This window comes from Pteropus vampyrus, unplaced genomic scaffold (genome assembly GCF_000151845.1).
Source record: "Pteropus vampyrus isolate Shadow unplaced genomic scaffold, Pvam_2.0 Scaffold191, whole genome shotgun sequence".
NCBI classification, from domain to species: Eukaryota; Metazoa; Chordata; class Mammalia; order Chiroptera; family Pteropodidae; genus Pteropus; species Pteropus vampyrus.
This window is the reverse complement of record NW_011888972.1, coordinates 2,484,458-2,502,610: the sequence shown is the minus strand read 5'-3', so window position 1 is coordinate 2,502,610 and position 18,153 is coordinate 2,484,458. Positions and strand designations below refer to the sequence as shown.

At 50.0% G+C, this 18,153-nt stretch overlaps 1 protein-coding gene across 1 annotated transcript in view; it reads left to right on the top strand.

Moving 5' to 3' along the window:
* The window catches only part of AR (androgen receptor), a 156,958-nt gene that overhangs the window by 124,654 nt on the left and 14,151 nt on the right, over positions 1-18,153 (top strand). The window contains 1 exon segment of the mRNA XM_011371467.1: positions 4,360-4,476. Coding sequence (XP_011369769.1) covers positions 4,360-4,476 — 117 coding nt within the window.

The window sequence follows — 18,153 nt, the reverse complement described above, 5'->3', positions numbered from 1 at the left end:
TGACACCATTTAGTGAATAAGTCATCGTTTCTTCACGGTGCATACTGATCCCAAATTTAGAATGATGTATTCCATATATGGAGCGCGTTTTGGGCGTTTCTGGTCTCTTCCGCTGATCAGTCTATACTGGAGTCAGTACCAAACGGTTATAATTATTATGGCGTTAAAATACTTAAATGTCTGGTAGGAAAAACGTTATTACTCTTCCTCAAAAATATCTCCGTGATACCTCGCATTTGATTCCTTCAGATGAACTTGGGATTATTTTGTCAAGATTTTGTTCGGGTCATTTTAAACGTATAGATTTAATTGGGGGGAAAACTGACATCCTTGGCAATGGTACACCTTCCCATCCGGGAGCACTTACATCCTTCCATTTAATTCGAGTCGTCTTTACGTACCTCAGTAACGCTTTTGAGTTTTGTTCATGTAAGTCCTGCATTAATAAGCTACTCATAGAGTATGAGAAATCCTACATTCTTCAGTCTTCTGTGTAGGTTCACAAAAAAGACGGCTCGACACGCTCCTCATTTGAACGATGCAGCGCCACAGATGGTGGGTAACTTCCTCTGCTCCAAAGAGGAGTTTTCAGAGTGAACCAGTTGAAAGAAGCCTAAGCAGACATTGACCTCAACTGACACTGCATGGCACCCCCAACGGGGCTGACCGAAATTAATAGGAAGGGGGAGTGTGCGGAGACAATAACAGAAGTCTGTCTCATGACCTCTGTCTCTACGAAAGCTTCGAATTATACTGAAGGTTTATGATAGAAGAATAGGACCATGAAGACGAAGAGCACCCTCTGTCAGTCAGGCATTCCAGAGCCAGGTTGCTGAGGACCTCATGCCAACCTATCGTGGCAGTCTAGGGTTTGGGGGCTGTCCCAATAGGAGCGATGTCAGACATTTAAACATGCAGTGTTTACAGCTCCAGAGTGTAGACTTATCTCCTTCAACATGAGGAAGAATGTTTGTATTTTGCCAGAGGTTTCACAGCAGCGTTTTTTGTGAGACTTATTGTAGGTCGTGGATGTAATTTTGCTGCTGGACGTCAACAGTGTCGAAGAGCTGAGTGTAATGTTTGCAGAATTTGAGGAGGAGATGGATAGGAGTTTGTGTTCTCTGTGTTATTCAGTCACCTGAGCTGTAGTGTAGGAACAAAGGACTACCTTGGAGCAGGCCCAGGTAGGTGTCCCTTACGCACTTCTACTGTCAACCAAACACCGAAAAGGCATCCACAGGGCCATATGCTCACTAGACAATGAACGAAGATGTCTGACACCCTCAGAATGCTCTGTCTCGAAACTCCAGCCACCCACAGCACATCTCCATCCGGCGCGCTTGCCAGATTCTGTGCTGGCTCTACCGCCAACTTCCTGTGCCTTGTAGCATGTCATCTGAAGACTTTGTGTCCATTTTCCTAATTGAGGAGTCAAGCATCACATTGGGACATTTTATTAAGAGGCGTTAAGGTCGTTTAGAACCCGAAGATTATACATTTCTAATTATACCCAATGCATCAGAGCTACACGGAGACAGATACGGAGTTTCTTAGAAGGAAAAACCTTACAACAGGGTCCGGAAATGGAATGGGCTGCAGTTGAAGAACAGGTGGGGCGACCACTTTGCAGAGATGCTTCAGGGGGGAATCAAGCCTTGTGCGGAGGAGTGGGGGCGGTGGGACCAAATACCATATTTTGTTTTAATTCGTTATTATTAAGAACCATGCAAACTTCAGCCATGTTGGCGTAGAATAAATAGGCAGGAAATACTAGCAACACAGTGATCGTACGTCGGCCGAGCCTTATTTGGGGAAGTTGATAATTAGGCGGGAGAGGTGGGTTGAAAGCAACCTCGAGGCTGTTCGTTGCATCCCCTGTCTCAGATCCCAGTCCAAACGGTATAGATGAGTCGCCGTCCTGTTTTTAGGTGATATCTTCCATATCTATCTTAGGAAGCCTCAACTGCTTCCATCACTATTGTGTATCATTTAAAAATTTAAAGTTGTTGTTCTACTTCGAGAAACGTGTCATATGTACATATTTGTATGTTTTAGTCTGTTCGATGCTTTATGTGATTGTGACATATATACAAAGATAATTCAGAAACCCTGTGCGCATACACATATTGACCTGTGCATTTACGTGTGCATGAACATACAGATGTGCATAAGCACGTTATTTATGCAAGTCGCACGTGGCTTGCAAAAGCAGCGGCTCTCTACGTTAAGAGCTTTGGTTTTTCGAAGGGCTTTGGAAAACAAAGAGGAAACCAAATGATTCCAGATAGAAGAGATGTTAGTCAGTTACTACGTTAAAGAGAAGGAAGAGAGATCATTAATTTGGTTAAGTTCTTGCTTCGTGATCATACTTTTCCCTTTGTATGAAAGACTCAGCAAATATATTATGGATGAAATCCAGATGTCGTTCAAGACTCCTAGAGATGAAAGTGATTTTAATGATTTTATAGTTTCGCCTGTTTCATGTTATCGAGAGAGGGAAAAGGGACCCATCCAAGGTCCTATAGTCAGTTAGTGGTAACCTCAAAACTGAGTCAGTGGTGAATGACCATGCAGCGACTTTGGCTGTACTACGGTTTGCACTTCTTCCTGGACAAACTGTAAAGTACATCTTCATTCTAGGTGACGTTGTTTTAGGCCAAGAGAGTCTCTGCGACAAGGTATGAACTATAGCTAGGGAAATGACCTGAGTTCCAAATTGAAAAAAACATTTTTTTTTATGTTTTTTTGCTGTCCCCTCCCTCCCTCACTCACCGCGCCACCTGCTTTCAGAAGCAGAATTTAGGAAGCCACCGGGGGCCGCAGTCCATTGGCCGCGTAACCTTTCCTTGGCAAACTGGGGTCCAGAAGCTAACGTTTTGCTGCGGAAGAAGGGATTCCTCAAAGAAGTCTTGTGGTCCCAGTTGGACCTCACTTCACTAATCCGTGGGCCTCGCCTCGAGGATCGCAGCAGCGCCGATACCGTGAGGGCGTCCCAGTTCTAGAACTGGGAACGAGCTCACCGGAACCGGATGCAGGGCCTCCCCCGGGGAGTTGACACCCCATAAGCTGAGCGGCACTCATAGCGCCGTCCTCTCTGCGCACACTGCACTGTCCCCGGTGCGCAGCAGCAAAAAGCTGTTAGCAAATCACGTGTTCCGTTTACACAAACAGCATCCTGCGGTGCGGGGACAAAGCCTTCTGGCCCAGAGACTTAGTTTTCCTCATCTGTTCAGTGCGAGTGGCGATGGCTTCTGTGTCTCATCCATACGTCGCAGGCTAAGTGAAGGGACAGGAAAGCCAAGCTGTAACTAAATTTCTGGAGGGATTTTTTTCGTTTCCTGCGATCAAATACCAACTGCTCTTCAATTTCTCTCCCTTCTCCTCCCACGAACATTCCTCCTGCGCCAAGAGAATCGACCCTAAAATCCCAGTCTATCCCATAAACCGAAGCACAGCAGTAGATGAGAGGAAAAACAGCGGGGACTCGTGTATGAATTCAGTCCGTTTTCATTGAGGACCGACTGTGTGCCTGGCCTGTGCTAGGAGCAAGGAGGCGAAGTATTGAGTGAAATAATATGTTCCCGAGCGGCGCTCCACGTCTGAGCAGCTGCGATCCGAGGCACTCTGGGTCTGAGCGCGCCTGTGTGCGCGTGCGCGTGCGCGTGCGCGCGGTCTGTTCCTGTGTGTATATTTCTTCGTAACTGACGACTCCAGGTACACATGGCAAGGACGATTTTTCTTCAGAGAGGACTTCCTTTCCCTTGCTGTGACTCACCTCGCAAAGAGGGGACCTGACCACTGGTTGAGTTTTATCACCTGCAGGGTTGGGGGTATATGCTCACTAGCAATTTAAAAACAAGTAGAAACGTCCTGCAGTTCAGTTCCCTTTTATAGATGTTTTACCTGTGTGCGTATCACGAAAAAGAAGCATCGGATTTAGCTCGAGTATGAGCCCGTGCATGAATATAGGAATCAGGACAAGGAAATAGGACCCTTGCCTAAGTCTTTGCTGTGCCGTGCTAAAGGAGTGACAATTTCTGCCAGCGATCATTCTCTCATGGGCATTTTTGGCTTTTAGTAAAGGTAGAGCATCTTATTTTTAAAGCCAGTGACCAGCCCCGAATAAAGGAGCTGAATTGTTCATCCCTATGAAAACCAAATGATACAGCGTCAAATTAAACCAGCCCGTTTCATAGTCAGATTCCGTGTGATCAAATAGTTCGGGGCCGTTCTCTGTCCACTCCTCTCATCTGGAAGGATATATCTTCATGCCATTTCTTCATGCCTAAAAATACTCATGGGGAAGAGACTCCAGAAGCACATTAACAGGGCTCTCTACTCTTATATTTCTTCTCCCAGGAAAACAGAAGTACCTGTGCGCCAGCAGGAATGATTGCACCATCGATAAATTCCGAAGGAAAAATTGTCCATCTTGTCGCCTCCGGAAATGCTATGAAGCAGGGATGACTCTGGGAGGTATGCTGCTTTTATTACGCTTTCTCTTTCTCCCTCTCCCTCCCTCATCCTCTCATTCTCTCTTTAAACCAGATTTTCCTCCTTGACACTTCCAAGGCGGCCAGCCATGCACTAGATACGGGCTGACCTCTTCCCATGCAACATGCAACGTGGCATCGCCAGCTGCTGTCTTTCTTTATCCTTAGCCATGCCACACCCTACTCTGGGGCTTGGCACGGCAGCAGGAGGTGTGAAACAGGGATCAGGACCCATCGGAGGGTGGGCGAGTGCTGACTGGACTCTGAAGGGTTCCCCAAGGGACACGATGCTACTGGCCTTGGTGGCTGGGAAGAGAGAACCAAGGAAGAAACACGGGTGCAGGATGACCCAAGCACAGCCTGGCCTGAAACACCCAAGAGTATCCCTTAGTTAACTGGTGCCTGTACTGTGGGGCTGGCCACCTGGAATGAGAAGCTGCTTCTCTTTGAGCCCGTGGCTCGGCTGCCAAGCGGAGCCAATTTCCTACCCCACATCTCCCAGAGATGAGCAGGTCTTTTAATCACGTCCTTTTCTCTGCAAATCTATTGATCATTTCCAAAAGCATTTTTTGGGTAGCACAGTAGCTTAACAGAGGTGAGATATAGCTCTTTCGAGGGTGACCCTCCCCACCCCATCATAAGGCTCTCTGTTCCCTAGTCGGTGTCCACCATGAGCACTGTCACCATTCCAGAAAGGCTTGGCTGGCACTTAGAGTCCCCGCTCCCCCCACGTTCCTCATTTCTTCGTGTTTACATCTGGTCAGTGCCAGAGTCCTCTCTGCTGCCTTCCACTTCCAAAAAGATGTACCTTTCACGACAAAAGCAAGCTCATTAGTCCACTTCAAGTTGGAAATGGACCTTGAGAAAAGACAAGCCTATTTCCGAATGCCTACAACTGTGGCCTCATATCTGATTACCTATTACCAGCCCGAAAACCCCAAGCAGCCAGAATCCTGCCTTCTCCCCTCCCCCTCTCAAGGTTAATTTAGACCACTTGTCCGTCTCTGGGTTTCTGCAAGGTGTCCAACACCTAGTCTGCCTATGTGCACGTTTATAAACGCCAACTTGTTTTCTCGCAGAACACGTGTGGGTCTTCGCATGGATATGTATACCCTCCCCTCCTCACAGGCCGGTAATAGTCTTTAAACAGACCAAAGCACTACAAATAAATTGACCCAGGCTCAATTTGAGATGATTTCAACGGAAGCATCTCAAGTAGTGTCTAGTATTCGCAGACATCTCAGGCAGATGCTCTGTGAGTGGTTTTCCAGGCAGCCGCATGAAATGAAACTCAGATATCTGAAAGAAATCAATCTCTTTCATGTTTGTCTGGCATCCTTCAGAGGAGTCCTACAGCCGTGGTCCACCATTGTAGTGGGGGAGAGGAAATAGCCTGGGGTCGGAGAGTGCGGGGCAGCCAAAGGGATGGACGGGAGGGCCACGCGAATGGCGCGGCCCCGTGGTGAGGCTTCTGACAGCTCGACTCTCTGTGAATTATGCGTAAGGGAGAAGTGTGGGGGCGCTCACGGGCAGACAACCCCTGGGTCTGCCATCTTCTGGTAGGAATCGCATGCCCATTTTGATGCAGGGAAAGTTTAACGGTAATAAATGTCTTCATAGCATTTGGGTCCAAATCTTAAGATTAGTTTGAAGCGTCAGTCACCATCCTTCATTACAAAGCAGGCTGTGACATGATTCCAGTGAACGCCTTTGAAAAGGAGGCCATGTACGGCCGATCATTTCCCTCCAGAGAGCAGACGGGCACACATCTGCCCATCAGTTTCTCATCGAGGAGGGTGTGGTAAGATTTCAGCTTGATTTCTTGGCTAGTGTGCCCAGCTTTGAACGGGCTTGGTCAACATAATGAAAAGGAGCTGAAAAGTACTGCAGATGGGTTTTGTTTTGGTTCCATTTCTATGATGTTTACCATGTGTCTCCTGCGTACAGGGCACCATGCATGCTAGGCAGTAGAGCTTCAGGCTGGCGAACTTCAAGAAATGTCCACAAGATACAAGGGTCCCTGTTGTCGCGTACGTGCTCTCGCCTTTGGAGTCAGGTGGACTTAGGTTAAAGGCTCAGCTCCGTTACTTACTGCGCCCCCTCCAAGCCTCCATTTCTTCCCGTGTCATTTTACAGATGTCACTCTCACAGAGCTGTACTGGGGAACAGATGACGTGATAATGGGAACATCCTTGGTAAATGACAAAGCGCTAGACAAATGGGAGGGTTTCTTGTGACAGTGCGTGCACTGGCAATTTAGCTGGTGAGGCTGTTCGGCACACTTCCCAGTTGGCTTGTACTCCGAGTTACTCCAAGGGTTCCAACAGGCAGGCGTCACCGAAAATCACGCTCCATCACCTCCGGCCAAAAGTACCATCGAGATCCTTTTGGAAGATGGTTCCGGTAATAAAAGGAATCGTGTGTCACATTCGAGTGCCATGTCAGTGAGAACCCAAGTGTTCACCTTCGACCCCATGGTTTGAAAAGCCTTTCCGTTTTGCTCAACTTACGTCTACATTCCTTGCCTTCCGACTAAACGCTCATTAGGTTTATTAACTTTCACGTCTGAAACAATGGAAAAGAGAAAGAAAACATAACACAGAGTCGCCCTTCTGAGTACTTGAGCAATACACTTCACTTTTCATAAGATTTGAGTTGGACATAGACATTTTGATCGCTTCGAAGGAGAATTCGTGTAATTCGGTTTTATTCTTCCTCTCACTCAACTCGCAATCGTATAATATACTCCAAATGGCAGCTGAGGATGTGGCCTTGAGCAAGTCCCTTCTGCCCTCTGAGGCTCAGTTTCCCATCATGGATGGCGGGCTCCACCGAAGGCCTTACTGGTACCGCCGTTTTGTGCTTTTATGTCTAAAGTCACAGAGAAAGGCCCGTAAGTTTTATCCGCTCTTTTTTTGGATTGTCTATCCGCTGCTTTCAGAACTATAGATAGTCTAGACTGGGGCGTTTTGACCTGCGTAGTAATTTCAGCTACCTCAGGTCACAGCTAAAGAAGATACCTCGTGTGTCTAAAAGGGGACCGTGCAGGGCAGGAGGCTGGTCTTCGTATCTTAGAGAAGCTGGCACTCTGCAGCTGACGGCCGCTTGCTCGTCAGGCCTCGAGATGTGTAATCTAGCGTGCCCTGTAGTGTCCCCTGTACTGTTGGCTGATGGGGTCTCCTCGACCCAGAGGGACTGAAAACACGGCCTTTTCCTTCCTGCTTCTAGGCCTGTCTGCCTGTCCGTTGCTGCTTTTCTTAGCAGCGCTTGGTCCTTCCGAAAGAATCCTGGAGGTGGTCGGATGCCCAGGGCGGTCGCGTTCAGCACGGCCTCCAGTTCACGCTGGCCGTCCGCAGTGGGGACAGGCCTTTCTTTGCGCATGGTTCGCTTCTGGCTGCTGTCGAAACATCACATATTGCTAATCGCTTCAAAAGTCTAACCCCCTTGCCTACTTTTCATTTTAGAAGATAGTTATAAATATAACTGTCCAGAGAAAGACCTTCTCTGGGGCGAATTAGCTGTGGTTTTTTTTTCACGGCCTGTAATTAAGAATAAACGCACAGCCATCTGTGACTTTCCTCTGCACTTCCCAAGGATGTGCTCTCAGTTTTTCAAGATGGAATGAGAAAGAATTGCCCTTTCCTGCCATCTTCTCCCTGGCCACTCCCTCTTCCTCATGCCCCCTCCTCTCCGTCCCCAGATATTATTTCTTTCTGGTTCTTGCAAGTCCTGAGTCACTCCGTCCTCCCCTGGACCACGGAAGATGGTAGACCATTCAAGAATTTCAGGTGGCAGCCAAACCCCAAAAGAGAAGCGACACGGAGCCGCAGAGTACGTAAAACTCGGAGGCGCGCACCATTTTCTTCAGCGGTTACTCTGATATTTCAGACGCGTCTCTTCTAGGGGACTGAACTCCACGTCTGAGACTACAAACTGTTAACAGATCTGCCGGTCTTGACAGCCTCCATGATTCTCTAGTCGGGAGGGTGCCTCAGGGAGCCCCGGCCCCGGTCAGATGTTGTCATGGACACTGTGAAAACCCTCGCGGTCCCCAGTGTTGAAGACAGTCTCGACGGCCAGCTCCTTCGTTGTTCTCCGTGCTCAAGTCACAAGCCGTGCAGGCTGGAGGGCGGCCCCAGTGCCGAGGTAGGGTTCGTGGAATGCTTCTTCAGGACGCGTTCCACAGTGTCCGTTCATCTGTCCATCTAGCCGTTCGAACCAGCCGACTACCTGGTCCTTCCATCTTTGTACCTCTTCAGTCCTCTGCCCACTTAACAAATACTTAAGTGGGTGCCAGCTATGTGCCAGATACTGTGGTAGGCATTTGAGGGGAGCATAGATGAATACGTTATGATCTCTGCCCTCAAAAATTTACACAAGGAGAGAGAGACAGTGATAATGAATACTCCTGACCTCCCTCTGCTTACGACTGGGATTTCGGTGCTGCTTCTTTGCTTCTACGGTTTCCGAATCACCCCTGAATCCAGCCCTTAAAATCTGTTCTCCATGGCCTAGGTCATCATCCTCCTGTTGGTGACGTACATATTGGGTGACACATTATAGGGGAAAAGGTAGATTTCTCTCTAACCGTAGTTCTCCAGTGAACTTATGTACGGCGAGAGCAGTGACTGTCTCTCCTAATTCCTCCAATCCGAATCATCTGAGACAGCACATATATGTTGTAGTCTGTCTCGGAGAGTAATTTTTTCTCATCATCAAAATTGATGACTTCCCGTATCGTGTACTTGAATGAGTATCTCACCTGTAAAATTTCCACTTAGAATCCTTGAGTTTTTAAAATGGAATAGCAGATTTTATTGTTGTTTACTTTTGCTCTGAGTGCTCCAAAATCTCTCAGTTGCTCTTGAAAGAGTAAAATGATGTCATAGGCAATATTTTTCGAAGGTAGTAGGCAGAAAGCTAAGAGTACACAGCACGCAATAGGTCATATACACAAAGGCAAGTATTTTTCGAGGACCACAATTCAGGAGAAAAGTTTCATTTGGACTTTTAACATAAGCGCTTGTCCGAAACATTTTACTTTTGATTTAAGAAGAGTGCCACCTGTTGTTACAAGTTGTAGGATGTCTTCCTTAAGATCACAGAAGTGTTTAAAACACTTTCTTATTTTACTGAAACTATACACGAACAGCGTACCCGAGCAAGATGCTTCTATAGAGACTTTTGCACATTCTTTGACATTGTTTTTATGTGGAGTCCAACCGCGGGGCGGGGGGGAGCAGGGTGCGAAATACACAGCCACCCAGAAAGCAGTAGAGCCTTCAGATGGTCTGTTATTGATCCTATTTCCGGGACAAAATAGGGAAATGATCTGGCTAGCCCCGAGCACCTCTTACGCAATCAGGTTCCATTCTCCACAGTCCAGTGAATCCTTGCGATACTTATTAGATCTCTTAGGCCAGGCATAGAAATTTTTCTTTTTCCCGTTTAATACCCCCATTGGGCCAGCAGCTCTGTGGCTGAGGTGTGAAAATTGATTGTTGAGGGACAATTTCAGCCTTCCAGCAGTCAGCAATTAAAAACCATGCAAGCACTAATCCCGAAGAAATCACCTGCAGAAAACTTGGACTGGCATTTGGCACTAAGAAGAAAATCTGGATCTTGGCCAAGACAGAAGGTCACCGGCCCAGGCCTACACAGTGTGTGATGTCATGCCGGCCACAGCAAAACTGAAAGAGACTGGGGACTGTCCCTGGGGTGGAGAATGAGGCGTGGAAGCTTTGATTGGTGAGCTGTTAGGCACACACACGTTGATCTTGAAGCATTCCCATCTGCAGGCTGAGTAATAATGCTTGTAATATTATGGGATTGTTTGGCTGCCGCAAGAAATTCAGAGGAGCGAATAGGGCGCCTTTGTTGGGCTCTGAGTGGCTGTAATGAGACTGTTAAATTCTACCTCCCTTCTCTTCCTCCACACCCTGCCTTCCCCCACCCCCGCCTCATCCTTACCCGCTGTGTACAAAGAGGCACACACAAACATGTATATAAGCTATTTGGTATATTTGTCCAGGCAGAAAAGGGAGAACAATGACCGCAAGGAAAGAATTGTTCATACCCCATCTCACCTGTCTTACGGATAGGTAGGAAAAGAGAAAAAGAACACCCCCCCCACCAGGCCAAAATGGCAGCCACCCCCGCCGCCCAGTTTTGCATGCAGCCTCCTATGTCAGAAGACGTGACTCGGGCATCTGATTATCGGACCTGCTAGGTGCAAACCCATCTTTAAGTTCTTACATTCCACGGTGTCTCTCTTTCATGTTAGAAAAAATTCCGGCTTGGCAGCTGCAAGCATCTCAGAATGAGCAGACCCTGAAGAGAGGCTGATCTGCCTCACTCAGAATGAGGGTTCCACGGGGCTGGAGGGAGGCCTAGAAACGCCCGGCCTCTGCACCTTGAGGGCCCTTGCTCCTGGACACAGGCACTGACGTTGGGGCTGGGGGCTGCTCCTTAGGCAATGACCGTTCCCCACGGGACTGGCGGTGTCCCCTGCCTGATGCGCTTGTTTCCTGGGACATCACGCAGTATTAGCGGAGAGCTTGTGACAGGTCTCGGTCGTCTGCAGTGGCAGCCAGACACTGACTCGGGGCTGCAGCGAACCGTGGCTCCGTAGCTCGCTTTGCACAGTGGGGTGCTGCTGGGAAGGACCTTTGCCGATGGGACTCAAGGTGCTGCCTTGAACGGGAAGCCGCTGCGCCTGTGAGGCTCCCGTGACCACTGTGACTTGGACGCCAGGCACTTCGCGAGCTGCTCTGCACCTCCATTCTGCTGGACTGGTGCCAAGGACCGAGATCTTAAGCTCAGGCCCCAGCACTGACAGTAAACAGTGACCTGACTTCCGCCTGTTCTGGGGGAGCTGCCCCCAGACACCAGCCAGCCCCTCTCCAGACAGACCCGACAGGCCTTTTTCTCTCTAGCCCCAGCTGATGCACGGTGCTCGGGATCCCGCGTACACTTGAACCTTTCGTAACCGGCGAGGATGGCGAAGTCTTAAGAGCCAGCGCCTGCTGCTCATTTCCTGTCAAAGTCAGGGTGGTGGGGGGCAGTGGGTGAGACTTCCTCTCACTCCCAGTGTGGGCCCCCCTGCCCCCCCCGCCGCTCGCTCACATCGCCTGCTCACCTCTTCATCAGGTGCTAGGCCTTGTTCTCCCAAGGCAGCCTCAACCTCTGCATCGATGCGACGATGCGACGGGAGAGGCGCTTAGAGTTTGTAATGTCTTGCTATGCTGTCTCTGCCCCAGAGCCTCCGTACCGAAACCAATTCCCCTCTGGTGGATGCGGAGTCTTTTAGGCCGAGGGTACAAAGTGGAGAGTCAGAAGCATGCATCTGCTTTGCCTGGTGCCTGCATTTTCCACCCTGTTGCTCCTACGCACACGCACGCGCGCTCTCGCTCTCGCTCGCTCGCTCTCTCTGCCTCCATCCCCCCCCTTCCTTCCATTGACTCAGCAATATTCTGGAGGAGAGCCAAGGCAGGACTTGGGGTGGGGGGACTTCCCCCCTCCCGGGGGCACAATTTTAATCTCCAGGCCAACAAGAGGTTCCCTAATGTGGATTGAAAGGCTAATGTGGTTTCTTTCTTAACTGCTTTTTATTTGTTTGAATGTCGCATATTTGTGCTGGCGAATTTTCCTTTAATAAAACCATTAATACACCAATGATATTTTTTTTTACTTACAACAGGCTGACAGAATTAATGCTGTTCACATTGGCCCTTTTTCTCCTTTTTCCTTTTTCCTTTTTTTTTTTTTTCCCCCTCTCGTTTGCTTTCCAGGTCATCCTGACCTGTTCAGCTTAGACTGTTTCACATTTGTTTTTAATGTCAGTTTAAATGTAATTGTAAAAGCATGTATGCTCTCAACTCCCGTAGTTTTTTTTTGTTTGTTTTGTTTTGGTTTTTTTTTTGCCAGTGGAGAAGCCCAGTATGTGAAAGCATTTCCAAGGTTTTGGTGATGACCTTGCGCCCCTTGCCCAGGGTGGCCTCGGGACGGTGAGCCCCTTTCCTTCGGGCTCAGCGGTCAGAGGAGACTTGGAAATGGTTTCCGCCGGATCCTGGGCTTTGGCACCGGGATGCGGCGTTGCATATCATTCTATTATTAATTACATTTACTCCTCCGTGAACTAAAAACCATTAGACTAAATAGTCCAGCATAAACCTTGAAAGATAAAATGTGATATTCTTCTCCCCGGCTGTTTCTCTGACTCAGAACCAGAGTGGGGGTGTGGGTAGGGCTGGGGAGCCTTCCTGCTGAAGAGAGGTTGACCTCCAGTTACTAGTGTGCACTTACCCTTGGATGCTCCCCCCGCTAACCTCTCACCCCTAGGTCTTTACCACTTGTCTCCAGCTAATCTTTCTCCCCATTACCGTGCCGCTCGACCTGATGGACTGGACAGAGCGGCACCCTGGAAGTCAGGAGGCCTGGTTCTAGTTAGTTCTTGCTCTGCTGCTGTCCAGTGTGTAACCTTGGGCTAGACTTAGCTTTGGCCTTCGGTCTACTCATCTTTAAAGTAAGGATCGCTTTGGATGGGGGAGCAGGGATGGACAGGATCTGGGGCCTTCGAACACTTTCTTGTCGATGGAACCTTTCTTTCGAACAGTGTGCGACGCGGCGTCGCAAACGTAGCTGCAGGAAGGTGAGGTTATTGGAGCCCCACGCCGAGGCCGCTGTGTCTGCGGTCAGGAGCCCTGAAAGGAACTTGTAGAACACTGGCCCCTCTGCGACTGTACTGCTTTGATGAACTCTGATTGTCTCCCGTAGCTGCTCTCAATCCTTTTTGGAAATGATACGTTTCATCCATTAGCTTTTCCAGAAGGAAGTTCTCCTGCTCGACATAAAGGGAACGAAGCGGAGCAGTGTGAGGTCTAGCGACCAGCGGGAGGAAGAGGCATCACTTGTTGACCTGCAGAGTTCACTCTGCGCTAGGCGCCTTACGTGGACTCTCTCAGGGAAATTACAACTGTGTGAGGTAGACTCTAATGTTACCTTAGGATTCTGAAACCTATCGGTTTGGTCCTCAGCCTTTGGCTTGAAAACAAATGCCTGAGATAGAAGGCAGGACTTCCTATAGGTTGCCAGCCTAAGCAGGTTCTCAGAATGTGTTCTAGCTAGAGATCGGCTCTTGGACACTGTCCTAGCTTCAACAGGATTCAGATCCCAAGTCTGGCCCGGAGCCCCACAGCTAGCAAGCAATAGAGCCAGGCTTACAACAGAGACAGTTGGACTTGAGTCTGTGCTTTTAACTACTCCCCTTTGCATGCATATGGGGCAACCGGGACTAAAAGAAGGAAGGGGATGTGGCCGAGGTCACGCGCTGAGCTCCCCTGGGCCCGAGCTCAGTGTTCCTCTGGCCTTCCAAGCCTGCAGTGAGATGGCGACAGCTCCTGGCTCCAATCCTAGCAGATGGAAAGATGGCTGGCATGAGTTACGCCAGAACCACAAACCGGCTTTCCCCAGGCCAAAGGCCACTGCAGACTCCCGTCGTCCGGCACAGTCGTTGCCTAGAGACCTGACATAGACCCTGCCAGGAAGGGCATCAGTCACTTTCAATGTCCCCAGCCCACCCTGTTTCTTTTACTCATTTACATATCTGCCTGACCAATGAAGGCATTTGTGTTCATGGTCTCCATATTTACCGATTACAATACATAAGCACCTGTGGGCGCGCGTGCGCGCACACACACGCGCACACGCGCACACACGCACACACACACACACGCACACACGCGCGCACACACACACACAGAGACTTTGCAGCCCTGCAGCAAACATACCTTTATGTCTACTTAGCATTGAAAACTACACTTAAGATCTAAATTCAGTGTTACAGACAGCTGTGTCCAGAAGAAGGTCTTTTCACAGCGCGTCCCGTTCCTTTCTCTTCCCTGGTTCTCTGTTCTGCTGTCGCCTCTTCCCCATGCCTGAGCTGGGTCACCTGCAGGCCATTCACTCCCTCCTCTTCGCAGACGGATAGAGAGTGAAGGCACCGTTTAGAGGGCTGACTCTATGCCAGGCATTCTCTCTCATTTCGTTCTCCTAAGTGCCCTAAGACCTAGGTGGTGGCACCCCCATTTTGCAGATGAGGAAACTGAATGTCAGAAAAGCCGAGCAAAGGGCTCAAGGTTATTAAGTTCGTAATTGACGGAACTGGGATTCGAACCCAAGACTGTCTGGCTCCCAAGTCTCTTATCTTGCCCAACAGCACACCTCCGTAAGGAAAATGTATTGGTTTTCTACCGCTGCAATAACAAATTGCCTCAGAGTTAGCCTCTTCAAACGGTACCCATTTAGCAGCTGAGTTATGTAAGTCAGAAGTCTGACACAGCATGACCGGATCGTCAGCTCAGTTTCTCAGGGGTGGAATCAAGTTGTTGGCCAGGCTGCAGTCTAATCTGGAGCTCGGTGTCCTCTTCCAAGTTCATGCGGCGATGGCTGGGTCGGGTTCCCTGCGTCGGTAGGGTTAAGGTTCCCGCTTCCCTTGTGGCTGTCAGGGAGAGGTTGCTCTCAGCCACCCGAGGCTGCCCTCAGTTCTTGCCATGTGGACCACTGTACCTTAAAAGCCAGCGACACAGAATCTTCTTGATGTTAAATCTCCCTGACTCCAGAAGCATCTTTTCAGAAAGCGCCCCGTCCCTTGTAGGGGCTCGTCTCATTAAGTCAGGCCCATCAGGATAAGCGCCCTTAAGATTCAACTGAATTTTGGCCTTAATTACATCTGCCCAAGTCTTTCACGGCAGCATTTCCATTAGCGTTTGACTAAACACCTGGAAGAAGGTGTGTGTCCGACAGAGCTGGGGAATCTCGGGGGCCATCTTAGAAGTCTACCTACCACAGAAAGTGATTCTTTTTGGGATCTAAATTCTATGGTGATATATGAAGAAGAGAAATATCCCCGAGCTCAGGGAGGAGGGTTCAAATGTTCCAAGACTTTGGAAAATGCACCTCACCTCGCCTCTCCCCTGCCCGTAGAGGAGAAAGCCTCCGGTCTCTGGCAAGGAACGGGGCCGCAAGAATGGCTACACGAGCCACAGCCGAAGCACACCTACCTCTCCTTAGAGGCGCGCCATGAAACCCGGTTTGAAAAATGTTCCCCTGGCACATTAGGGACAGCCGTCACAGGAGTCTAATGCCACCAGTCTGAAAAGTGAGTTTCCCAAGCGATGCAGGCATCGAGTCTGGTGCCCGAGGCCCCTAAAGCAGGGGTCCCCAAGCTCTGTGAGGACCCAGGCCGCACAGCAGGAGGTGAGCGGCGGGCTTGCTGGCAAAGCTGCGTCTTTGTCTGCAGCCACTTTCCAGCGCCAGCATCGCCGCCTCAGCTCCGCGTCAGATCATCAGGCATTAGATTCTCGTAGGAGCCCCGGTCCCTGGTGCCACAAAGGTCGGGGACCACTGTCCTGAAGAACAGGTAGGGACAGAGAAGTACCTTGCCAGTGGCCCTTTCTTATCACCGCTCTGACGTAAGGTTGAAAGGCAGGGAAGAGATGCAAAGCGGCTCACAGACCGTTACCCCTAACCATCTTCCCTACCTACCTCCTCTCTCTGGATGTCGCTCAGCTACAGCACAGCGATGGGTCTGCACCACAGCACGGCGGGCAGGCCTGACCTCACATGCAAGAGTAAGGTCCGACTCGGGCTCAGGTGCGGGAGGCAGGCGGGGGGTGGGGGTGGCCTTCATGGAAGCAAACAAGGCCTTGGACATTGAGTACCAACCGAGGCCAGCGAGCCTCATTGTCCAGCATTCCAAGTCATGTAGCGATGTGCTGCCATTTGCCGCGCAGAGAACAGCGGATCCCCCAGCAGAATGAATGGAATCCGATTTCATTTACGTTGAGGACAGTCACCCTCTTCAGACCAGAACACCTGGTGCAGCTTGAGCCACTGCGGCCCCAGGGACGGCACAGCACCCAGGAGGCCAGTGGCAATGCGCCTTCCCTTCCTCACGCGCATGCCACATGGGTCCATAGGAGGAGGACTTGGAAATACCAGGCAGGTTCTCACTGGGGCTTCTCGGAGAAGGGCAGTTACTTCACGGCGATGGGTTCTCGCCACAGTCCCCGCACGTATCGCGGTCACTTGTAATGAGTTGGCTTAGGTCCGCGAGCCGTCCCCTCCCGCCGATCCCCCGAGAGCTGAGTCATGGGCGGGAGAGTTGAGCCGATAGCGTACCTCACTCGCGGCCCCTCCATCTTTTAGAAAAACTCGTGGATTCATCTGTGTCAAATTCTTTGGATTCTTTTCTGTTTATCAAAAGCATGAACAGGGCATGACAAATTGGACAGCTGCCTGCAGAGAACAGTTTCGATTCCAAGTGCTATTCCATAGACCTTTCTGGATGATGGAGTGCCGTCCAGTGTAGCCACATGTGGCTTTTGAGCACTTGAAATGTGGCCAGCGAGACCAAGGAATGATATTTTTAATCTTCTCTAATCTTGATTAATTTAAATGTAAGTAGCCACGCATGGCTAGTGGCTACTGTGTTGGACCGTGCAACTCTAGAAGGAGCTCAGAGAGGCAGGTACTGAGAGAGACTCAAAACCAGTCAGTCGAAGAGAGCCGATGCGGCATGGTGACCTCGCGCTCTGGCCTCAGCCCCCCCCTCCCCCATCTTCGACTTGAAAGGTTGGATTAATGTCAGAAGTCCCAAAATTGTGGCTAAGGACCGAATTCAATTTTGGGATACGGAAGAGTTTCAGGGAAAAATTTTAAATATTATATGAATGCCTTTTACGGGTGTATGTATGTGTGCATGCACGCATGCGCACACGGCAGGGGCAGGAAGGAATTCCCTCCAGTTCACAAGACTGCCCACCATTCTCCTGTGTGCGTGTGTGCGCGTGCACACACACACACTCACACACACTCACACCACTGTATTACCTGTGTAGACTCTGAAAGCGTACTGCATCTGTGACCCCCCCCTCCAGAGGAGATGAATTTTAAGGACCCTTCGTGCTGCGTTACACTGTGAGCATCTAGGCCAGTCCTCGCTCCCCGGACCTGTTTCTGTTTCAGACTCATGAGGAGAGTATTGTCACAGCCTCCTGCCTCTACCCTTCTGGATTCGATGCTAGCGACCAAAGTTTGGAGTAAAGGCCAAGGACAGAAAGCAGGAAAGGTCTAACCGCAGCCACAGTCCCCAACTCTGCCATGAAGGCTAGGAGCAAGGGTCAGGGCTTTGCGCAGCGGGATCCAGTAGAAAGGACATCACAGCTTAGTGGTCAGCAGGCCAGGTTCAGGTTCTTAAGGTGCCCTTTCTTGCTAGCCGTGTTAGCCTCAGTTTACTCACTTGGCACAAGTGCAGGGGGGAGGATATTCCTAACCCCCTGAGATCTCTGTGGCATAAACGATGCAGTGTCTTCTGGAAGTGAGGTGCACAGAAGGCCCTGAAATAGTTATCGTCATTTCTCTTCACTCCTTCAGGCACAGGGCTCATGACATCGCCGTCCACTCCCAGGCTTCAAGGGGGACTGTGTGGTCTGGCAACTCCTGACCTCGAGGCCAGAAAGTGCCCGTGATGGGGAACAGGGGCTCTGTCTCTAGCAATGGTCCCAGGAGAGCAGATCCCCTAGGCGCCACCAGTTTACAGAGCTGCCTCTAAGAGCCCGTGTTAGCAGCGGGTTCACCAGACGACAGCATATCGTGGGGA